At 43.6% G+C, this 25,587-nt stretch overlaps 2 protein-coding genes across 2 annotated transcripts; both read left to right on the plus strand.

Moving 5' to 3' along the window:
- The first annotated feature begins 1,645 nt into the window (after nt 1–1,645).
- Nucleotides 1,646–17,031, plus strand: LOC122756424. The gene is made up of 3 exons (XM_044005826.1): nt 1,646–1,650; nt 6,167–6,168; nt 16,250–17,031. Exon 3 carries the CDS (start codon nt 16,261–16,263, stop codon nt 17,005–17,007), a length of 747 nt encoding a protein of 248 aa, XP_043861761.1. The 5' UTR covers nt 1,646–1,650; nt 6,167–6,168; nt 16,250–16,260; the 3' UTR covers nt 17,008–17,031.
- LOC120445649 lies at nt 7,641–20,546 on the plus strand. Its single transcript, XM_044005825.1, has 2 exons — nt 7,641–7,650; nt 19,490–20,546. The coding sequence occupies exon 2, from the start codon at nt 19,583–19,585 to the stop codon at nt 20,501–20,503; it is 921 nt and encodes a 306-aa protein (XP_043861760.1). The 5' UTR covers nt 7,641–7,650; nt 19,490–19,582; the 3' UTR covers nt 20,504–20,546.
- Nucleotides 20,547–25,587: the final 5,041 nt, after the last annotated feature.

Genomic DNA, 25,587 nt, shown 5'->3' on the forward strand with positions numbered 1-25,587 from the left:
GCAACTGAATAGACAACTGAATACTTGCACTGGGATAGATGTAAAAGTAGGGGTAATGGAGCTTCTACCATTTCGATTTATTGTGTTTGTTTCAATTTTTTTTTTTTAATTCCTTCTTATTCCTCTCGGGAACTTAGGAATTCTACGAGAGCCTGCGGCTTATCCCAGTGGTGCGGCTTGCCACCTAACGTCATAGGGGAGTGGCGTCTACGGTGATGTTGCTAGTCGTAGAAAAGCAAACAGTCTGGTAACGCGCGTCATGCCCTGCTGGATGTTGTTGCTGTTCGCATAACACAGGGTGCACTTGGTAACTATGTGGGGGACCCCGTTTTACTCCATATTGTGTGGAGAGGGGGGTGAGGCGGTTGGGCAACAGTAAGCTGCCGAAGTTTGTTGCATTAGGTATTATGGATGGAACAATACTTTCTAAAAGCTAGGAAAGTATCTTTTTGAAAGGAAGGTTTGTGTGGCCATGCTCTCGTCATGGGTGGGGCTTGAACCCACGACCTCGTGTTTACCAGGTAGTTGCGCTATCCACTACACTACGAGGCCCCACTGTTTCGATTTGGATTCTTGCTTAATTTTAATTGCGATTATTTGCAAAAAATAAATTTTATTGCTTACCGCAAGTTACCTTATATTTATTGCGGGTCAACATTTTTTAAAATTAAAATCAACCAAAACCAGCAAAAGCGGGGCTGACAAAGACATTCCAAACATAATTTATTGAGGTTAAACAACAGGTTCAGCAACATCTACAACTAGCAACATCAACGTAGACGCCACTCCCCGATGACGTTGATGGCAGCCTTACCACTGGCATAAGCCGCATCTGGCCAATCACCAGATCGGTCGAAAAACTTAAACCGATTACCGAAACAGAAACAAGAGAATTAAACATAAATGGCCCCCCAAATTCGATGACGACCATAGGCATATCAAAATGGACACGAATTGGTTAATGGAATGTTAGAACTATGAGAGAACTATCTAGATTAGCACAGTTCGAGGCGGAGATGGAGAGACTCCATATTGCAATAGCTGGAATCAGTGAGATGAGGTGGTCTGGCAATGGGGAAACAACATCAAATAGCAATCTAGTCCTACACAGTGGCAACGATGACGGCAGCAGATACGGGGTGGGGATATATGTGTCGAAGCGCATAAAAAAGAAACTGCACTCCTGGGAACCCATTTCTGATAGGCTCATGACAGCCAGATTCAGATGTAGAGCTAGACATATAGACATCATACAATGCTATGCCCCGACGGAAGACGCCAAAGATGACACCAAGGACGACTTCTACACTGCCCTCACAGCAACCCTCAGCAAGACGCGGCAAGGTGACATTAACATCCTCATGGGCGACTTTAATTCGAAAGTAGGCCTCAACAACACCGGACTAAGATCTGTCATGGACCAACATGGAACTGGGACTCGCAATGACAACGGAGAGAGATTAGTGGAACTCTGCCAGCTATTCCAACTGGTCATCGGCGGCACAATATTCCCACACAAAGATGTCCACAAATACTCCTGGACATCTCCTAGTGGTAATACGCGCAACCAGATCGACCACATTTGCATTGGCAGGAAATGGAGACACTCACTACTGGACGTTCGGAAAAGAAGGGGAGCATCTATAGACAGTGATCATGAGTTGGTCATTGGAGAACTTGAAATAAAGTTGAACCGCAACTACTCAAGGAACACTGATAACAGCCAACACCGTCGAGGGCCCCCCTGAACCTGCACCTCCTTAGCGACTCCACTCTGAGGACGAGAATGACGTCCACATTGCGGGAACAACTGATCCCCCTAGAAGACCACCCATGGGAGCGCACCTTCAGACAGCTAAGGACCGCAGCTGAGCAAATAATTGGGCTGCAACAACGTGGAAGAGCAGACTGGATGTCTGAAAGGACCTGGGACCTGATTAGAAGGAGGAACAATCTGATACCTCTGGCGGACCAGCTCACACAGAATCGTGATGAATATCGCGAACTGTGCAGAGCTGTGAAAAGAGCGGGCAGAAAGGACAAACGAGCGCTACTGGATAGACTTGCGACAGACGCAGAACGAGCAGCCGGCGGGAACAACATGTGCTCGTTATACCAGCAGATTGCACGGATTGCCGGAACAAACCACAGACGGAACAAGCCAGTCAGAGACCTAGAAGGCAACCTCTTGTCCAATGATGATGCACAAATCCGGAGATGGCGCCAACACTTCATGGGAATTAGCCACACCACATCACCAAACGTGGCTACGGAATATAGAAGCATTGCGCCACCAAGTGGGAATACCAGGATACCCTCTACACCCCCGCATGTAAGAGAGATTGTGAATGCAATAAAGAAGCTAAAGCGCAAAAGGGCAGCCGGCGAGGACAACATACCAGCCAAACTGCTTCAAGTTGACACTAAGATGATGGCTGATACGCTGCATCCACATTTCGCACGCATATGGGAAGGCGAGACTGTACCCGACTCCTGGAAAAGCGGAATCATCGTGAAGCTCCCCAAGAAAGGCGACCTTAGCGACTGAAACAAATGGAGAGGGATAACACTGCTCAACACTAGCTATAAAATCCTAGCTACCATGCTGAACGAACGCCTCCAGGAAAAAATCGAGCCAACAATCCGAGATGAGAAGGCAGGCTTCAGACCACACAGGAGTTGCGTAGATCAGGCAAACACATAGGCATAGGCATCAGGCATAATTACCGAGCAAGCTGTGTAATGGAGGCTCTCCATTTACCTCCTGTTCATCGACTTTAAGAAGGCGTTCGACTCAGTTGAAAGGGCAGCAATATGGCGGTCACTTGCAAGGAAAGGAGTACCTGCGAACCTCATCGCTATCATCAAATCGATGTATGACGATGCCATCTTGGCGGTACTGCACAACGGGAAAACAAATCAACCTTTCCACACGAACACCGGAATTCGGCAAGGATGCCCTCTATCACCTCTACTCTTCAACATCCTGGTCGACGAGTTAATGAGCAAAGTATGCTCGTCCAAGCGCGGAATTTCGTGGAGCCTCACCAGACACCTTGAGGACTTGGACTATGCAGACGACATCTGTATTATCTCTCACAGACTCGGCATACAGAGGAAAAGTGATAACCTCGTCAGGATACCCAGAAGCGTCGGACTCGAGATAAACGTAGCAAAAACAAAAGCTATGCGATTCAACCACTCCAACCAAGGAAACATCATCATAAATGGGATCCCAATCGAGTTCGTCAACAGTTTCCCATACCTTGGCACCATAATATCCAACAATGGTGGAGTGGATGATGATGTCTTGAGTCGCCTTGGCAAAGCCCGCTCAGCTTTTGGGAGACTATACCGCACTTGGAAAAACAGAGAAATAAGCCGGCGAACAAAGCTCCGGATCTACAATGCGTGTTCTATATAGCCAACACAGAGCTGTGGCGCGTTACGAGCGAGCCCCCGATACACACCCAAATAAGGAAGAAGAAATCGATGTGGATAGGGCACGCTCTCAGGAGAAACCCTAGTAGCATAGTATGGATGGCACTGGACTGGAACCCCTAAGGAAGCAGGAGGGTAGGAAAGCCAAGAGCAACATGGAGAAGAACCGCTCAGCAAGAACTTGCCCAAATAAACCTCACATGGGAAAATGCTAAACAGACAGCACAAAACAGAGTTAGATGGAAAGCTCTTGTAGAAGTCCTAAGTTCCCGAAAAGAATAAGAAGGAATTAAAAAAAAAAAAAAACAGATGCAAAGCTTGTGTGTGGAAGCACCACTAGCTTACAAAAAAAAAATGTAGTCCCAAGCATTCGATGTGAAGTCAAGCTTGACATAGTAAAGCCCATGCCAGATTTTTTGGGAGACTAAGATTACAATGTGTCGGGGCGACAGTCAGCCGTAGAGGCATATGAAATGTTCAACCCATATCAAGGCACACTACCAAGCCGTTTCTATTATACACAAGAGAGAACGCTATAGTCGAGTTCCCCGACTATCTGATACCCGTTACTCAGCTAGTGTAAGTGCGAAGGACAGTTTTTGGCGGTTTGTGGGCGTTAGAGTGGGCGTGGCCAAAAGTTTTTTGGCAAATCGATAGATATTTTCAAGACCAATACAAAAATTAAAAAATATTAAAACATTTTTCAAAAATGTGGGCGTGGCAGTTTTGGGCGGTTTGTGGGCGTTAGAGTGGGCGAAACAACCTGAATCGACAAACTTGCGCTGCGTCTATGTCCATGGAGTCTGTATACTTAATCTCAACTTTCTAGCTTTTGTAGTTCCTGAGATCTCGACGTTCATACGGACAGACAGACGGACGGACAGACGGACGGACAGACGGACATGGCCAGATCGACTCGGCTACTGATCCTGATCAAGAATATATATACTTTATATGGTCGGAAACGCTTCCTTCTGCCTGTTACATACTTTTCAACGAATCTAGTATACCCTTTTACTCTACGAGTAACGGGTATAAAAACAAGAGAGAACGCTATAGTCGAGTTCCCCGATATCTGATACCCGTTACTCAGCTAGTGGAAGTGTGAAAGAGAGTCTTCAACACTGACAGTTTTTGGCGGTTTGTGCGTTAGAGTGGGCGTGGCAAAAAGTTTTTTGACAAATCGATAGAAATTTACAAGTCTAATACAAAAATGAAAAAATATCATTACACTTTTCAAAAGTGTCTATGTCCCTGGAGTCTGTATGCTTAATCTCAACTTTGTAGCTTTTGTAGTTCCTGAAATCTCTGCGTTCATACGGACGGACAGACAGACGGACATGGCCAGATCGACTCGGCTGTTGATCCTGATCAAGAATATATATAGTGACATATCCATAAGTCCCTAAGACTTAAGCACATGCCTACACACTAATACACATACAACATGTACACCGAAACACACCCACACACCCTACCCTACTCTGGATGTACCCAGCAGATACCAGATACCTGATAATTCACCCACTGGTAGACTAAACATCCGTTGTCTAATTTAAACATTCCTAATACACATATATAAATAGGTATGTATTTTTATAGTACAATAATTGTAATCATAATATTCAGCTAGCGACGTGCAAAAAATATGCGTAGACAATGATTTTTAGTTGCTTATGTCCGCACGACGAGCCTTAAGATAGCACTTTTGCACTTTTTTTATAAATTTTAATTGAAATTTGTATTATTTTTATAAAACATGAAACCATTTTTTTTGTTTTCACAAAAGTTTATGTATTAGGTTTCTATTAATGAAATAATATGTATTTGTACATAAAGTGTTTTAGTTATTTAGAATATTTATAAAGACAAATTACTAGCACACAATTATACAACTTTGGGAGGGAAAACAAGGGCGCCACTTGTTCCTTCTTTTGGTTTCTCTTACATACGCATAGAACAGTATATATGTAATTACATATTCTTAATAATAAACTTATAAGTACTCAAATTGCTCAAAACTCTAAAGGAATTCGTCTCTGAGATCAAAAATGTTTTCGGTTCGAAAAACGACTTCAAGCACATATACACACTTTATTGTTTATCGCAGTCGGATGTTTAATTATTTGGGAACACGTCCATTTTTCCTGAACAAGCATTCCAGAATATTAATATTACTATACATTTCTTAACTTTACACACGATTGTTTCTGTATAAGTTCCAGACGCGATTTTTAGGAAAATTTCTTTTGAATGCTGAATGTATTATTCCTACAAACGACGAAGTGTTCCCAAAGAATATAACAAATCAAGTCCCGGCTTAATAAATATTTCATTTCTGTAGATATTTCCATATCAATAGCCGGGCTGTGTCCTGGTACCGGAAAAGCAAACATCTGTAATTATGCTGTTAATCAAGATAAAAGAAAATAAAATGGAAACAAAAATAAAACGCATATTTAAATTCAAATTAAAATTCAAACCAAAATCTGAAAGCCGTCGCTAAATTTCTAAGGCACCAGAAAACACTGACGATCTTGACGATTTAAAATTGAAAATGCAACTGAATAGTCAACTGAATACTTGCACTGGGATAGATGGATAAGTAGGGGTAATGGAGCTTCTACCATTTTGATTTATTGTGTTTGTTTCAATTTTTTTTTTAATTCCTTCTTATTCCTCTCGGGAACTTAGGACTTCTACGAGAGCCTGCGGCTTATCCCAGTGGTGCGGCTTGCCACCTAACGTCATAGGGGAGTGGCGTCTACGGTGATGTTGCTAGTCGTAGAAAAGCAAACAGTCTGGTAACGCGCGTCATGCCCTGCTGGATGTTGTTGCTGTTCGCATAACACAGGGTGCACTTGGTAACTATGTGGGGGACCCCGTTTTACTCCATATTGTGTGGAGAGGGGGGTGAGGCGGTTGGGCAACAGTAAGCTGCCGAAGTTTGTTGCATTAGGTATTATGGATGGAACAATACTTTCTAAAAGCTAGGAAAGTATCTTTTTGAAAGGAAGGTTTGTGTGGCCATGCTCTCGTCATGGGTGGGGCTTGAACCCACGACCTCGTGTTTACCAGGTAGTTGCGCTATCCACTACACTACGAGGCCCCACTGTTTCGATTTGGATTCTTGCTTAATTTTAATTGCGATTATTTGCAAAAAATAAATTTTATTGCTTACCGCAAGTTACCTTATATTTATTGCGGGTCAACATTTTTTAAAATTAAAATCAACCAAAACCAGCAAAAGCGGGGCTGACAAAGACATTCCAAACATAATTTATTGAGGTTAAACAACAGGTTCAGCAACATCTACAACTAGCAACATCAACGTAGACGCCACTCCCCGATGACGTTGATGGCAGCCTTACCACTGGCATAAGCCGCATCTGGCCAATCACCAGATCGGTCGAAAAACTTAAACCGATTACCGAAACAGAAACGAGAGAATTAAACATAAACGGCCCCCCAAATTCGATGACGACCATAGGCATATCAAAATGGACACGAATTGGTTAATGGAATGTTAGAACTATGAGAGAACTATCTAGATTAGCACAGTTCGAGGCGGAGATGGAGAGACTCCATATTGCAATAGCTGGAATCAGTGAGATGAGGTGGTCTGGCAATGGGGAACAACAACATCAAATAGCAATCTAGTCCTACACAGTGGCAACGATGACGGCAGCAGATACGGGGTGGGGATATATGTGTCGAAGCGCATAAAAAAGAAACTGCACTCCTGGGAACCCATTTCTGATAGGCTCATGACAGCCAGATTCAGATGTAGAGCTAGACATATAGACATCATACAATGCTATGCCCCGACGGAAGACGCCAAAGATGACACCAAGGACGACTTCTACACTGCCCTCACAGCAACCCTCAGCAAGACGCGGCAAGGTGACATTAACATCCTCATGGGCGACTTTAATTCGAAAGTAGGCCTCAACAACACCGGACTAAGATCTGTCATGGACCAACATGGAACTGGGACTCGCAATGACAACGGAGAGAGATTAGTGGAACTCTGCCAGCTATTCCAACTGGTCATCGGCGGCACAATATTCCCACACAAAGATGTCCACAAATACTCCTGGACATCTCCTAGTGGTAATACGCGCAACCAGATCGACCACATTTGCATTGGCAGGAAATGGAGACACTCACTACTGGACGTTCGGAAAAGAAGGGGAGCATCTATAGACAGTGATCATGAGTTGGTCATTGGAGAACTTGAAATAAAGTTGAACCGCAACTACTCAAGGAACACTGATAACAGCCAACACCGTCGAGGGCCCCCCTGAACCTGCACCTCCTTAGCGTCTCCACTCTGAGGACGAGAATGACGTCCACATTGCGGGAACAACTGATCCCCCTAGAAGACCACCCATGGGAGCGCACCTTCAGACAGCTAAGGACCGCAGCTGAGCAAATAATTGGGCTGCAACAACGTGGAAGAGCAGACTGGATGTCTGAAAGGACCAGGGACCTGATTAGAAGGAGGAACAATCTGATACCTCTGGCGGACCAGCTCACACAGAATCGTGATGAATATCGCGAACTGTGCAGAGCTGTGAAAAGAGCGGGCAGAAAGGACAAACGAGCGCTACTGGATAGACTTGCGACAGACGCAGAACGAGCAGCCGGCGGGAACAACATGTGCTCGTTATACCAGCAGATTGCACGGATTGCCGGAACAAACCACAGACGGAACAAGCCAGTCAGAGACCTAGAAGGCAACCTCTTGTCCAATGATGATGCACAAATCCGGAGATGGCGCCAACACTTCATGGGAATTAGCCACACCACATCACCAAACGTGGCTACGGAATATAGAAGCATTGCGCCACCAAGTGGGAATACCAGGATACCCTCTACACCCCCGCATGTAAGAGAGATTGTGAATGCAATAAAGAAGCTAAAGCGCAAAAGGGCAGCCGGCGAGGACAACATACCAGCCAAACTGCTTCAAGTTGACACTAAGATGATGGCTGATACGCTGCATCCACATTTCGCACGCATATGGGAAGGCGAGACTGTACCCGACTCCTGGAAAAGCGGAATCATCGTGAAGCTCCCCAAGAAAGGCGACCTTAGCGACTGAAACAAATGGAGAGGGATAACACTGCTCAACACTAGCTATAAAATCCTAGCTACCATGCTGAACGAACGCCTCCAGGAAAAAATCGAGCCAACAATCCGAGACGAGAAGGCAGGCTTCAGACCACACAGGAGTTGCGTAGATCAGGCAAACACATAGGCATCAGGCATAATTACCGAGCAAGCTGTGTAATGGAGAGCCCCGCTTTACCTCCTGTTCATCGACTTTAAGAAGGCGTTCGAAAGTTGAAAGGGCAGCAATATGGCGGTCACTTGCAAGGAAAGGAGTACCTGCGAACCTCATCGCTATCATCAAATCGATGTATAATATGACGATGCCATCTTGGCGGTACTGCACAACGGGAAAACAAATCAACCTTTCCACACGAACACCGGAATTCGGCAAGGATGCCCTCTATCACCTCTACTCTTCAACATCCTGGTCGACGAGTTAATGAGCAAAGTATGCTCGTCCAAGCGCGGAATTTCGTGGAGCCTCACCAGACACCTTGAGCACTTGGACTATGCAGACGACATCTGTATTATCTCTCACAGACTCGGCATACAGAGGAAAAGTGATAACCTCGTCAGGATACCCAGAAGCGTCGGACTCGAGATAAACGTAGCAAAAACAAAAGCTATGCGATTAAACCACTCCAACCAAGGAAACATCATCATAAATGGGATCCCAATCGAGTTCGTCAACAGTCCCATACCTTGGCACCATAATATCCAACAATGGTGGAGTGGATGATGATGTCTTGAGTCGCCTTGGCAAAGCCCGCTCAGCTTTTGGGAGACTATACCGCACTTGGAAAAACAGAGAAATAAGCCGGCGAACACAGCTCCGGATCTACAATGCGTGTTCTATACGGAAGTGAGACATGGCTCGCAACGAAGAAAGTAACGCAGAAACTGCAGGTTTTCAGCAACAAATGCCTGAGAATCATATGTGGGATATTCTGGCCAAACAGAATAGCCAACACAGAGCTGTGGCGCGTTACGAGCGAGCCCCCGATACACACCCAAATAAGGAAGAAGAAATCGATGTGGATAGGGCATGCTCTCAGGAGAAACCCTAGTAGCATAGTATGGATGGCACTGGACTGGAACCCCTAAGGAAGCAGAAGGGTAGGAAAGCCAAGAGCAACATGGAGAAGAACCGCTCAGCAAGAACTTGCCCAAATAAACCTCACATGGGAAAATGCTAAACAGACAGCACAAAACAGAGTTAGATGGAAGGCTCTTGTAGAAGTCCTAAGTTCCCGAAAAGAATAAGAAGGAATTAAAAAAAAAAAAAAAACAGATGCAAAGCTTGTGTGTGGAAGCACCACTAGCTTACAAAATAACTTCAAATAATACTAAAGGTCAGTTGCCCGTAAAAAGGCAACGCGAGAGTCAAAGTGGCCAAAGCAGAATGGATGTAAATTTTCATCAAACTGCCTCGAACACTCAAGTGATACAGGAGGACGTACCAGACCCCATGTGCGAATAGGTTATCATAACAAAATTTACGACACAGGCTCATCAATCAATGTCATAGGGTTAAATTTTAAAAATTTAGAAGAAAAAGTAGAAGATTTAACAGTGTATGCCATTAAAGGGGAAATAAAATTCAAGAAAAGCTTAATAATAAAGCCCACTTCACTATGTCCGTCTGTTCAGAAATTCTATATCCACAAATTTTCCGAAAATTATGATTTCCTTTTAGGTCGAAAGTATCTAGAGGATACGAAAGCTAAGATAGATTATGATAACGAGACGGTAACTTTAGGTTCAAGAACCTTTAAGATTGTGTATAGAGAAAAGGAGGGCGAGACCGCATCTAAATGCCTCGACCCACAGCAAAAGGATGATTCTGCTCCAGTGGAGAAAATCAATCCAAAAATGGAAAAGGTTAAGACCACACCTAAGTTCCTTAAACCAAAGCATCAACAACAGAAGAAGGAGACCGCATTACCAAAATGCCTCACTTCAAAAGTTGTTAGTGACACAGTGGACACTTATGTAACACATCTCGATCCCATGTCCTTTGACAACGATATAGTCAACTTCGCGATCAACAATGAGTTATGCGAATGTAACGAGTACAGACTCGAACATCTAAATGTAGAGGAAATTGAATGTTTAAAGAATGTTCTATACGAATATAGAGACATTCAGTACAAGCCGAAAATTTAGGTTGGTAGTTGATTACAGGAATCTAAACAAGATAACTGTTAATGACAAATTTCCCATTCCTCGAATGGATGAGATATTGGATAAATTGGGTAGTTGCCAATATTTTACCACCATTGATCTAGGTAAGGGTTTTCACCAAATCCATATGGACGAGAATTTAATTGCAAAAACTGCTTTTTCAACTAAGCATGGGCATTACGAATATACACGTAAGCCTTTTGGCCTAAAGAATGCTCCAGTTACTTTTCAGAGATGTATGAATCTTTTGGAAGATTTGATCTACAAAGATTGTTTAGTCTTTTTGGACGATAATATTGTTTACTCCACTTCATTGGAGGAACATATTTTCTCTCTAAAGAAAGTCTTTGAGAAACTGAGAGCCGCCAACTTAAAGTTGCAGCTAGACAAATGTGAATTCATGAAAAAAGAAGCTGAATTCCTGGGACATATTGTCACAACAAATGGCATTAAACCAAACCCCAACAAAACTAATGCAATCACAAATATTCCGTTACATAAGACACCTTAACAGATAAAATCATATTTGGGATTATGTGGGTTCTATCCACTCATTCCTAACTTTGCAAAAATAGTTAAGCCCATGACCCTCAAACTAAAGAAAGGTGCTGCAATAGATATCAAATGTAAAGACTACATCGAATCATTTGAAAGACTAAAAGTTTTGATAACTTCAGATCCGATATTAATCTACCCCGATTTTTCAAAGCCCTTTTCTCTAACAACTGACGCAAGTAATGTATATTGGTGCAGTGCTATCACAGAACCATAAGCCCGTTTGTTATGCCAGCAGAACGCTGAACGAACACGAAATCAACTATGCTACTATTGAAAAAGAATTGTTAGCTATAGTTTGGGCGACAAAATATTTCAAGTCATACTTATTCGGCAGGCCATTTGAAATAATGAGTGATTACAATCCATTGGTATGGCTCAATAATATCAAAGAGCCGAACATGAAATTACAAAGGTGGAAAATCAAACTTAACGAATTCGATTATAAAATAAAATATCTTCCAGGCAAAGAAAACTATGTCGCGGATGCTCTTTCCCGCACAAAGATAGATGAAGTCATGGTTGGCGAAGTCGCAAACAGCGCAGACGCAACTATACATAGTGCTAATGAAGATAATTTAATTTATATATCCATAACAGAGAGACCAATCAATTTTTTCTCCAGACAAATAGAAATTGAAAAAGGCGACAGTGACACAACAAGTGTAAGTCACTACTTTCAAAAACTAAAGATTAAAATAATTTATAAAGAAATGACACTTGAACTCGCCAAAACCTTCATTAAGGAATATCTGATCTTCCAGAGGGCATTTGCCGAAATCATAAGCCCTAACAATTTCACAAAACTACGAAGCTAATTGATATACTAACTTATGCGGAATTTAAGGATTTAATCCTAAAGAAACATAAGAAACTTTTACATCCAGGTATAGACAAAACCATCAATTGGTTTAAAGAAAAATACTATTACCCGGTTAGTCAAAAGCTAATTCAAAATATTATTAATGAATGTGAAATCTGTAATCTGGCAAAAACAGAACATCGAGACACAAAATTGACATTTGAAACACCAGAAATAGATAGATTTTTATTTCAAGGGTAACCAGATCTTCCTATCTTATATTGATATTTATTCAAAATTTGCCTCACTAGTTGAAGTAAAAAGTAGAGATTGGCTAGAAGCGAAAAGATCTTTTACTAAAATATTCAATGATATGGGAAAGCCACAGGAAATTAAAGCGGACAATGATTCAGCTTTTATGTGCATAGCTTTGCAAAACTGGTTAAATTCCAAAGCGATTAAATTTCTGTAACAACCAGCAAAAATGGTGTATCTGATATTGAAAGATTTCACAAGACCGTAAATGAAAAACTGAGAATCATCGGTAGTGAACATAATATGGAAGATAGGTTTATAAGGTTCGAAACAATCTTATACGTCTATAATCATAAAACTAAACATAATAGTACCAAACGATCTCCGGCAGACATTTTTCTATATGCAGGCAGGCCAGACTTTAATGTACAACAAAACAACATCGATAAGATCGAATATCTTAATAAGAATAGGCATGATTTTGAAGTTGATATAAAATATAGACAGGTGTTTACGCCAAAAGGGCGCAAACAGTTGAGCGGCAGTGTAAGCGGCCAATGCTTGTACTCAAAGCTCCTCCACGGCTCGCAAGCACCGCTGCTCGCGCTCTCCTTCTCTCCTCTCGCTCTCCTTCCTTCCCGCAAGGTATTCACCACTCCGCGGTCCCGCGGTATTTCCAATGTTAGTTTTAAGTTAGTCTTAATTTACATGTGCGATAATAAAGTGCAAAAATTGAAGTCGATCCCGGGCGTTTAACTTCTGGAGGATTTCGCAGCAGCAGCCGCAGCAACAACAACTAATACCGCCCACTCCAACTCATGGTCCTTCGAGTCCGCGACACATCCTGATCCTGCCAGCGCTCCTTGCGGAAAAATCAAGATAAGTACGGCTTTAAATCCTATTCCGTCCGTGGTCGCCATTTTCGTTTTTCGAACGGCGTTTATTCTTTCCGTCCATCCGTATCAAGTGAAAATATATAAGTACATGCGCCCAGCCACCGTGATTACTTCTTTTTTTTAAGTGCATAAACAAGCACTTTGCCAATACCGGCCCCCTAATTCGTCTCACGGTGATCCGCTGGTATCCAAGCGCATATACATATATATATATACATTTTTTTAAAACACTGTCCAAAATTCACTATTATCGTCCGCTGCTAAACTGGTGTTTATAGCCTCAATAAAATACAAACCACAAATTCAACTAAATTAAATCAAATATAGATATACATATATTCAGCAAAATTTTACATACACATAAAATTATACATACCCATACATATCCATTGACATACATATATTCCAATAAAATTTACATCTACATACATATATAAGAATCACTCCATAGATTTAACCAATTTAATACACAAATAAAATATATTACCAAAAATAATAAATAATATCGAACCCGAACTGAGAACAAATTTTATCTCTTGGCTCAAAATAAAACACAAATCTCGACATACAGAATAAAATAAAACCTGACTTTTTTCTTCCGAGATTACATTACATATATATGTTTCTCCATGCATAAATACATATTGCAAGTCCCCTATTAAACTCCAAATAATACATACATAGATACACACAGTCGCGACTTACATAGGCTTGCCAAGTGCAAGTTCTTTCGTCTCCTCTTTGTTCTTTATTGCCCTGACAAAAAACCGGCGCATAGCGACGAGAGAATACCCTAGAATCGAAACATAAAATAAAATAAATAAGTCAAACGACAAAATTTAAGAAAAAACTGACCCGATTATTTAATAATTATTTAAGCCAAATAATAATTTTTTACAAGCTATTTCTGGCTCCTATTTCTGGTTCCTAAATGAAAATAATTATTTATCAGTTCCACCCAAATTTATCAGCCTCCCAAATTGGCTTTTTGGCGTGCTTGTTGGTTTTTTTTTGGTGTTTATGTTTCGCATCCGTTTGTCGCGATTTTTCGTTGTGGTCCTAAATCCGGTAGCTATTTTTCTATAAATTATTAGCTATCATCCGAACTCTACTGGTAGCTATTTTTTAGCTATTTTTCCATAAATTCAAATTTATAGCTATTTTCTATATATTAGCTATATTTTTCGGGATTTCCAGTCGGTAGCGATTTTTTATAAATTATTAGCTATCATCCAAACTCTACTGGTAGCTATTTTTCCATAAATTTAAATTTATAGCTATTAGCTATTTTTTTCGGGATTTCCAATCGGTATCGATTTTTTATAAATCATTGGCTATTACCCAGACTCCATCTGGTAGCTATTCTTTAGCTATTTTTCCATAAATTCAAATTTATAGCTTTTTTCTATATATTAGCTATTTTTTTTTCGGGATTTCCAGTCGGTAGCGATTTTTTATAAATTATTGGCTATTACCCAGACTCCATCTGGTAGCTATTTTTTAGCTATTTTTCCGTAAATTCAAATTTATAGCTATTTTCTATATATTAGCTATTTTGTTTTTTTCGGTTTCCAGTCGGTAGCGATTTTTTATAAATCATTGGCTATTATCCAGACTCCAGCTGGTAGCTTTTTTAGCTATTTTTTCTAGAAATTGCAATTCATAGTTTTTTTTATAAATTTGAGCTATTGTTTCCAGATCCCAATTGCTACTTTCTCCCGAATTCCGACGGGATTCTTTGTCCATCCAGATTTGGGTGCTCTCTGTGTCTGGTTCTTTTTCGATTCCACATTTTTTGCGGCGGGCAGGCCTTCTTGACTTCCTTCTCCTAGGGCACAGCTGAGCATGCCCCTAGAGGGAGACAAGAAAAAGACACCCGCACCTGGAAAAGAACAAAAGTTCAACCCGCAATCTCCGCTATCCACTCGCGGTAAGCCAGCACCCAAGTCCGTTAGTCCCAGGGTCAAAACCGCGACTCCCACTCCGAAAGCAAAGGTTTTGCCATCGACTAGTTCGAAGACAACTCCTAGGATTGTCATATTCCGACCAGTGCCGCGAGCGTCTAGTGAGTCTTCTCTATCGAGAAAATCCGAGAGTCCCTCCGCTGTCGGGACTGATTTCCTCCGCGTCACACGCTCTACCACAAAGAAAATGGCATCCTCTGAGCAGCTAACGCCCGCAACCGCAGCGTTGCATAAATTCATCGCCGTCAGCGATCGCGTAAGCCTTTTCGAAGCGAAGATCAACACTCCTGATCAAGCCTCTCCGTCCCTACACACGTTACAAGTCCGTCTGCAACAGGTGCGAGCCTTATGGGACAAAGTGGAAAGAGAGTACGAAACATGCTCTGACCTAATGGCCCAAGAAGGATCCCTCGACACAGTGCCTATTCTCCAGGCCAAATATGACTACTGCTACTCAGTATACGAGTCATGTGCAGCACAAATTGGCGAAACAATCGACAGAGCAACGCCTCAAGTCGCGCAAGCACCCTCTCAGCCGCTAATTTCGTCCGGCTGCCGCTTACCTCCATGTGACACGGAAGTCTTCGATGGCGACTACCTCCGATGGCCCACTTTCCGGGACCTATTCACGGCAATTTACTTAAACAACCCCAGGCTGACTCCAGTCGAGAAGCTATTCCATCTCCTTACGAAAACAAGTGGCGAAGCAAAAGCCATCGTGGCGAAATCTCCTCTCACGAATGATGGTTTTGCTTCGGCGTGGGAGGCGCTTCGAGATCGGTTCCAAAACAAGCGACTTTTAGTCAACAGCCAGCTCAAGCTCCTTTTTAACTTGAGTTCAATTTCGCAAGAATCTGGTCATGCTCTAAAAGAGCTGCAATCCACGATTCAGGGGTGTTTAACAGCACTAGCGCATTCGCAGGTATCCACAGAAAACTGGGATTGTCTCTTGGTTTTCCTTTGCGCGAGCAAACTGCCCAAGCAGACCCTGTCCTTATGGGAACAGTCGCTAACTGCCAAATCCGAGATCCCAGCTTGGGAAGAAATGAATTCCTTCCTGAGCGAAAGGTATCGGACATTGGAAGCCATCGAAGATATGAAACCGACTCAGGCAGTTCCAAAAAGGCTTCAATCCTTCGAGACAAAGGTCAGCACCAAACAGAAAGGGTGTGACTTATGTTCTAAGGAGAACCATCCGGTAAGATTGTGCCCGCGTTTTCTTCAAATGTCTGTTGACTCGCGCTACGGCTATATAACAAAGAAGCAGCTATGTCTGAATTGTTTTGCCAGAGGTCACCAGCTACATGACTGCACAAGCACACACAGCTGCTTTACATGTAAGGGCACGCACCATACGCTGCTGCATCGCAGCCCCCCAAGTTCCTCAACCTCGCCCCCTACACAGCATCCTCCGAGACCCTCCAGCAGAAATGCATCGGCAAGCACCTCAGCGGTGCAAACTTTTTTCGCGTCCGGCACTTCAGCCGTCCTACTGAGCACAGCGATCATTGACGTGTGCCATTTGGGGACGAACTACCAAGCCCGAGCCTTAATCGACTCGGGATCCGAGGCGACGTTCATTTCAGAACGCCTGTTCAACCTCATCAAGTTGCCATTCCGCAACACCCAGACCCAAGTCTCCGGGTTAAATCATTCGGTCTCCGCGAAATCCTCGAAGCTGTGTCACTTCGGGATTCGCTCTCCTACGAAGCCAGGTCTACAGTTAGACACTGAAGCGTACGTCCTTCCGGAGCTCTCAGGCCCTCCTTTCCGATCCCTCGGAATTCTTTGAAGGACCTGCCCGCACTCCGCTGGGCAGATCCTACCTTTTTTGAGAGCTCTCAAATTGATGTACTGATCGGGGCTGACATTCTACCATCCATAATGATGGATGGCACCCGACAAAATATTTGCGGCTCGCTCCTGGGCCAAGAAACTATTTTCGGGTGGGTGCTAACGGGGCCGATTTCCAAGGGTAAGCCGAAACGGGTCGCATCCTTCACGACCCAGGTGCACCAAATAGGCGACCCTGATTCGCTCGACACGCTTCTCAGCAAGTTCTGGGAGGTGGAGGATCTACCAGTAAAGATGATAAAAGAGACGGACTCCTATTGTGAAAGGAACTTCCTCCAAACAACAACAAAAGACGCAAGCGGGAGGTACGTGGTGACGCTCCCGTTCCGGGACCCCGAGAATACCGGATCCGATTTAGGATATTCAAGGTCCATTGCGTTGGCTCAGTTTCTTAGAAACGAAAATCGTTTAAAAAGAGACATTCCCTTAAAAGAGCAATATGACAGCGTGATCCAGGAGTACCTGGATCTGGGTCATATGAAAGAAGTTCCGCCGACTCACAATTCTCCCTCGTATCATCTTCCTCATCACGCGGTAGTTAAGCCCGAAAGCACCACTACAAAGCTTCGCGTTGTATTCAACGCTTCAAGTCCGTCGGCAAATGGGACCAGCTTAAATGATATCCTTCATGCTGGTCCAGTCCTACAATCCGATCTAACGATCCAGGTCCTGAAATGGCGTTATTTTCAATACGTCTTCAGTGCAGACATTACGAAAATGTATCGTCAGATCTGGGTCGATCCAAAACATACCCCGTTTCAAAGAATTCTGTTCCGAAACAAGGAAGGAGATATCCGAGACTTTGAACTAAAAACAGTTACCTTCGGGGTCAACTGCGCCCCCTTCCTCGCCATTCGAGTCTTGCAACAGCTGGCAGAGGATATCCAAGTGGCATTTCCAAATGCCAGCCTCACATGTACGTCGACGACGTTCTGGCAGGGGCGAATTCCGTAAACGAAGCCCAAAGTTCGATTCGAGAGTTGCAAGCAGCCCTAAGTGCCTCCGGGTTTCCGCTAAGAAAGTGGACCTCGAACAACAAAAGCGTCCTTAAAGACGTCCCGGCCGAACACCTCCTTCATAGCGAGTTCCTCGACATCGATGCCGAAAGCACGGCCAAGACGCTCGGTATTCGGTGGAGGGCAAAGTCCGACGAATTCTATTTCGTTCCCCCCGAAATAGTTGTGGAACCCTCCTATACAAAGCGAGAAGTTTTGTCCCAAATCGCTAGGTTGTTCGATCCTGCCGGGTGGCTCGCGCCGTTCATAATCCGTTCAAAAATGTTCATGCAGGAGATTTGGTTGCAGAACTTAGGCTGGGACGATAAGCTTCCAACTGAAATGAGTCAGCGGTGGCAATCGTTTTTAGACGAGTATTCCGACCTCAACCAGATCCGCGTTCCGAGATGGATCTGGTACCAGCCTGAGGTAATCATAGAGCACCACGGTTTCTGTGACGCGTCTCAGAGAGCCTATGGAGCGGCTATATACATCCGCGTCGAGATGGGGCAAAAGATCCTGACTCGCCTGCGTACAGCCAAAACACGAGTGGCCCCGGTAAAAACCGTCTCCCTTCCTCGGCTAGAGCTCTGTGGTGCCGTGCTGTTAACCGAAATGGTGACAGCAATCCTTCCGCACATGCCCTCCGCCAGTTCAGATATCCGCTGCTAGACAGATTCCACAATCGTCTTAGCCTGGCTACGAAAGCCTGCGTGCAACTGGACCACATTTGTGGCCAACAGAGTTGCCAAGATCACGCAGGCGACGCCAGTCGACTGTTGGGCACACGTTCGCTCAGAACAAAACTCCGCCGATCTAGCCAGTCGAGGCGTATCCCTACATGAATTGGCAGAAAACCATCTCTGGTGGCACGGACCAGAGTGGCTGCAAGGGCCACGAGAGCTATGGCCAGCACAAAGCGACACTCTTCCAGTGACAGAGCTAGAGCAGCGCGCGATCAAAGTGCATTTTGTCAAGGCCCCGCCTATCGACTTTCTCGAACGTTTCTCCAAATTGGACAAGGCCCTGCGAGTTCTGGTCTATGTTCAACGCTTCCTTAAACGCTGCCGCAAAGGTTCGTTCTTGCCCAATTCACGCCCTACAAGTGAAGAGATCCGAGAGGCAGAACGAACTCTGACCTCCATTGCGCAGCGCAGAGCATATGGCCAAGAGCTTCAGCATTTGACCGAGAAAAGGCCTCTTCCAGTGTCAAGTCCTTTGGTGAATTTGTTCCCGTTCATTGACCAACACGGCCTTTTAAGGGCGTGCGGCCGTCTCACTGCCTCCAAAACCCTGCAATATGATGAACGTCATCCGATTATTCTCCCCTATGACTGTAGACTGTCGCGCCTCATCGTCCAATTTACTCACCAGATTACTCTTCATGGCGGTAGTCAATTGATCGTACGCCTGATCCGATCGAAGTATTGGATTCCTAAAATCAAGAATCTGGTGAAGGCTGTGGTCAATCCGTGTAAGATTTGCACGATTTACAAAAAGAGACTTCAAACACAGCTGATGGGCGATTTCCCGACAGATAGAGTCTCCTTCTCGAGGGCGTTCACTTACACGGGTATCGACTATGCCGGCCCTTTCGAAATAAAAAATTATACAGGGAGATCGTGTCTCATAACGAATGGATATGTTTGTGTGTTTGTGTGCTTTTCCACGAAGGCTATCCATTTGGAACCCACTTCCGATCTAACAACCGAGAAATTTCTAGCGGCCTTTGCTCGTTTCGAAGCGAGGCGCGGTTGTCCTCAGCGGGTCCATTCGGATAATGGTAAGACCTTTGTGTGGGCCGCAACTTTGATTTCCAGGGACTTTCTCCAAGCTATCATCCCACCAGGGGCTCCACATATGGGGGGTTTGTGGGAAGCAGGGGTGAAAAGCTTCAAAACCCTGTTCCTTAAATCGACGTCAGCCCGCAAATATACATTTGAGGAGCTGGCGACGATTCTCGCTAAGATCGAGGCTTGCCTCAACTCTAGACCCCTCTCCCCTATGTCCGAAGATCCCTCAGATTTGCTGGCCCTCACACAAGGCCATTTCCTTATTGGAGGGCCGTTGCTTTTCACGACGGAACCCGAGATAAAGGGCGAAGCCAAGTCGATAATAAATCGATGGCAACACCTCAAGGCACAACATCAGCAGTTTAGTGCACGGTGGAAAGAGGAGTATCTTAAAGAACTCCATAAACGAAACAAATGGCAATTTCCGACCAGGAACCTCCAAGCCGACGATATGGTAGTTGTCAAGGAGGACAATCTACCACCGAACGAATGGCGGCTCGGCAGAATCGTTTCTGCCTTTCCAGGAGCCGACGACCGCATTCGAGTCGTTGAGATCCGTACGTCTCGCGGCACCATAAAACGCCCTGTCCACAAAGTTATTCTTCTACCGATGGAGGACAAAGAGTCCTCCGTTCCTAGGGATTAGGGCACTTCCCCCATTCCGGGGCCCAAATAGTAGTCGGCTCATACTAAGCTTTTTCATTTCTTTTATTGGCAGACTTACTCACTTCCTCCAATAATGGCTCCTCGTCCTCGTGCCACCCAGTCGTTGGAGAGCAGACGTACTTGAGGTATTAAATCCTACCGCTGCCGCGTCTGCTCTGGAATCCATCCTCTTCGGAAGAGGTTCCACAAACTGAGCGCTGAAAAGCGCCTTCGGGCAGTACTTATTAATAAGTACAGCTCGAACTGCCTCGCCCATCAGCACTCAGGAGGAGACTGCCGCAGCCAAGAGGGATGCAAGAAGTGTGGAGGAGACCACCACACTCTACTCCACATGCACGAGGTCCTCCCCGCTCCGACCCCGGCAGCGCTACCAGCTCCGACGTGCAGAGAGCGCCATCCCGCTGCACCTCGTCCGGTCCGGATTTCCCGCACTCCGCCACCAGCCCCAGTCGCCAACAATCGCCCGCATCCGAAGGTCTCCGTCGCGTCTCCGGCGGTGGCAACGGGGCAGCAGAAGGCTGTCCCCATCCTGCCTACAGCCATCGTCGTGCTGGACACGGGCTCGAAGACCTTCGAGACCGGGGCCATGATCGACTCATGCATGCCTGTGAGCAGCATCGACCGGTCGTTGACGGCTGCGTTCCGGCTGCCCATCACCCGGCTGGGAGACGACGAGGTCTGCTCGGTGACACTCCGGTCCCGAACAAGCACCTTCCGACTCAACGTCGTCCTGAAGCTCGAACCCAGCCTAAGGATCCGGACACCCATCCGAGCTCTGACCGACGCCGCAAGGGCCAAGTTTGTCGGTGTTCGTCTCGCGGACGAGCGCTTCCACCGGCCGGCCTCCATCTCCCTCGTGTTGGGATCAGATGTATATGCCAATCTGATCCAACCGGGGTTCCTAAAAATTCGGATGGACCGTTTCTGGAGCGTGCACGGAATGAAGAGGCCGATCCTGCTGTCTAGCCGGCCAGGGATACTTTCGCCTACGCAAGGGGGGGGGGGGGGGGGAGAATGTTCACGCCAGAAGGGCGCAAACAGAAGCGGCAGTGTAAGCGGCCAATGCTCCTCCACGGCTCGCAAGCACCGCTGCTCGCGCTCTCCTTCTCTCCTCTCGCTCTCCTTCCTTCCCGCAAGGTATTCACCACTCCGCGGTCCCGCGGTATTTCCAATGTTAGTTTTAAGTTAGTCTTAATTTACAAGTGCGATAATAAAGTGCAAAAATTGAAGTCGATCCCGGGCGTTTAACTTCTGGAGGATTTCGCAGCAGCAGCCGCAGCAACAACAACTAATTCCGCCTACTCGTTAAGAGTAAAATCACCAATCCATTTAAAAAGGCATTTAAAAAGTATTGAACAAGTAGACAGTAAACATTTTAAGGAAACAAACCGCGGCAGGGAAATCGTTCTTGTAAATCAAAATTCAAGAAACAAAAAAAATTTATAAGAGCAAATACGATAATTCCAGACCAGCCAGAGAAGCGCAAAGTACGCAATATATTTCTTTTAATGCTTAGTTGCATGTTACCACTTATCACTATGGTCAAATGCAGCAACATCGAAGTAAACCCAATAAGTGCGAAGAATGAATATCTTATATTCCAAACCGGAACGATGGAAATTCCAACCAGCTACGAATACCACTATTTGAGTATAAACATAACAAAGACAATACTTATGTTCGAAAATCTAATAACTGAAGCAAGCGACTATCCCAATGTACCTCAGATACAATATTTAGTCGAAAAATTAGAACGGGGAAATAAATGGATTAAGAATTATTAACAGAAGCAAAAGAGGTCTTTTGAACGTAGTAGGGAAGGCATATAAATACTTATTTGGTACATTAGATGAAGCCGACATGATCTAAACATGGTTATCGACATAATCAACAGCGGTATAGACATAATTAATAGGCTCAAGGTGGAAAAAGAACAGCAGCAACAAATTGCGATACTGATATTCAACCTACAGCAGTTTACAGAATACATAGAAGACATCGAGTTAGGTATGCAATTAACCAGATTAGGAATCTTTAACCCAAAATTACTAAAACACAATTATTTGAAACACGTAAATTCGGAGAAAATGCTAAAGATAAAAACATCAACTTGGCTCAAGACAGACACGAACGAAATTTTGATTATATCCCACGTTCCTAGCGAGGTCACTAAAGTTCCGATATTTCAAATAGTTCCGTTCCCAGATGAACATAACTATATTCTAACCTAGCAGATATTCGATAAATTTTATATATTCGATAACCAAGTATTTCATAGATACAGATAAATTAATATTCGACAAATGTATTGTTGGACTTATTAAACAAGAGCAAACTCAATGCAAATACATTAAAACCCAAGGAAATTTCCAAATAAATTATATGGAACCAAATATACTTTTAACATGGAATATTCCTGAAACAGTTGTCAACCAAGATTGTACAAACAACAAAATATTAATATAAGAAAACAACATCATTAAAATTAAAAATTAAATAGAAGAATTCCCAATTTCTAATAATTTCTAATTTCTAATCTAGCAGATCTTACACAAACGATTTATATCACCAACAATGTTACACGTTTAGAACCAATAAATCACTTAGAAACAAGAGAAATGATAAAATTGCATGTAAAACACTACAGCTTTCTCCAAATTATATGCATTACAACTTTTGTCATCATAATAATTAGTTTGACTATATGCTAAAGCATATAAGTTTAAAAATATACCTAAGATAATTATTGTCAAATATTGTAAACAAAAAAGAAGAACATCCGCACATTGAAACTAAAGTCAAGGAAAATATTCAACCAGAAAACAATGTTATGATATATCCAAATTTAGCGACCTCAGGACAGGCCAAATTCAATGCTTGGGGGAGTGACATATCCATAAGTCCCTAGGCACATGCCTACACACTAATACACATACAACATGTACACCCAAACACACCCACACACCCCACACTACTCTGGATGTACTCAACAGATACCAGATACCTGATAAGTCACCCACTGGTAGACTAAACATCCGTTGTCTAATTTAAACATTCCTTGCTTAAGCCCTCGCATCATCGTTGCGTTCCCACGTTCAAAGCTCGGACTCGCAATCCCAAAATACAGAAGTATTACATTTCAATAAACAATTATAAGAATCTGAGAGCTTTTGTATCCAATAGCGAATGCACTTGAATCCAAGGGAAATGCAAAGACAATTAAAGTCAGCAACTCCAAAGCTTTCTCTCTTCATTTAATCAGAACCCTAAAGTCTAAAGTCCATATTAGAAAAGCTCGAAACCGAGGCTTGAACGTCAATCAAATCAGAGTAATTATCAGAGTTCAGTTTGAGGCTTAATTATAATCGGTCGGTGTTCTTCTCAAATAAAAATATTGTAATCATTCAGTAAAATAAAATTATATTTTTTTTTTTACATTGAGTATTGCGATTATTTAATTATATACTTTATATGGTCGGAAAAGCTTCATTCTGCCTGTTACATACTTTTCAACTAATCTAGTATACCCCTTTACTCTAGGAGTAACGGGTATAATAAGACCAGGGGATCGGCAAGTGGGCTCCTAGTTGCCCATAACACAGTCTTAAATTTTGATGCCATAATTGTTCGAATTGCACCTACGTAGATAGAACGTCTATGCGTGTCCGTCGGCAGGGACTAGAAACAATCAGGCAAGGAGAACTTAGTACTACGTACTTAGTACTACGACGACGTAGAAAAACGGTTAACACTAATAACAAAAAAGATTGTCATGACACACGAACCGGACAATGCTATTCTTTTCAATACTGATGTGCATGCGGGTCTCCGGAAACCCTTGAGAGCCATAGTCTTGCCAGCTCAGCCTAAGGATTTGCCCTCAGCTTTAGCTTTAGCTAGGGAATCCGAAGCAACCATAGAACGCACTGCCTTTGCTACCACATATGCAAAGGTTTAGAGGATAGGTCCCTCACCTGTAAGCAGCGAAGAAATCAAAGCCGCTTACAAGAGTCACAGGGAAAAAATAGCAGGGCCGAAGATGGCCAGGGAAAAAGCCCTCAGACTCATTGGGCAAGACATTATCTGGCAACAGGATAATGCTCCTTGACATAAAGCAAAAATAATTACAAAGTTTTTAGGGGACTTGGATGTAAAATTATTAGATTAGCCTTTCCAAAGTCTTGACCTGAATATCATTAAGAATGTTTGGGCTTACATAAAACCCAAAGTTAACATGAACGAGTGAGGAGACAGAAGTCAATGGACTTTGAAAGGAAGTTTTCAATGAAACGATTCATAACTTATTCAAATCCACTGACAGTTTTTGGCGATAGAGTAGGCGTGGCAAAAAGTTTTTTTGAAATGGATAGAAATTTACAAGTCTAAAACAAAAATGAAACAAGAGAGAACGCTATAGTCGAGTTCCCCGACTATCTGATACCCGTTACTCAGCTATTGGAAGTGCGAAGGAGAGTCTTCAACATTGACAGTTTTTGGCGGTTTGTGGGCGTTATAGTGGGCGTGGCAACAAGTTTTTATTGCAAATCGATAGAAATTTAAAAGACCAATACAAAAATGAAAAAATTTCAGAACATTTTTCAAAAGTGTGGGCGTGGCAACTTTGGGCGGTTCGTGGGCGTTATAGTGGGCGTGGCCAAAAGTTTTTAGGCAAATCGATAGAAATTAACAAGACTAATACAAAAATGAAAAAATATCAAAATATTGTATTAGTCTTGTAAATTTCTATCTATTTGCCAAACAACTTTTTGCCACGCCCACAAACCTCCCAAAGCTGCCACGCCGACACTTTTGAAAAATGTTTTCATATTTTTATACCCGTTACTCGTAGAGTAAAAAGGTATACTTGATTCGTTGAAAAGTATGTAACAGGCAGAAGGAAGCGTTTCCGACCATATAAAGTAATATATTCTTAATCAGGATCAATAGCTGAGTCGATCTGGCCATGTCAGTCTGTCCGTCCGTCTGTCCGTCCGTATGAACGTCGCGATCTCAGGAACTACAAAAGCTAGAAAATGAAGAACCGCCCAAAACTGGCACGCCTAC

Source organism: Drosophila santomea, chromosome 2R, assembly GCF_016746245.2.
Source record: "Drosophila santomea strain STO CAGO 1482 chromosome 2R, Prin_Dsan_1.1, whole genome shotgun sequence".
Classification (NCBI taxonomy): Eukaryota; Metazoa; Arthropoda; class Insecta; order Diptera; family Drosophilidae; genus Drosophila; species Drosophila santomea.

Bases quoted from the DNA above. Each gene is read 5' to 3' on its own strand.
- LOC120445649 (XM_044005825.1), top strand. From the start codon at position 19,583: ATGGGCGATTTCCCGACAGATAGAGTCTCCTTCTCGAGGGCGTTCACT.
- LOC122756424 (XM_044005826.1), top strand. From the start codon at position 16,261: ATGAATTCCTTCCTGAGCGAAAGGTATCGGACATTGGAAGCCATCGAA.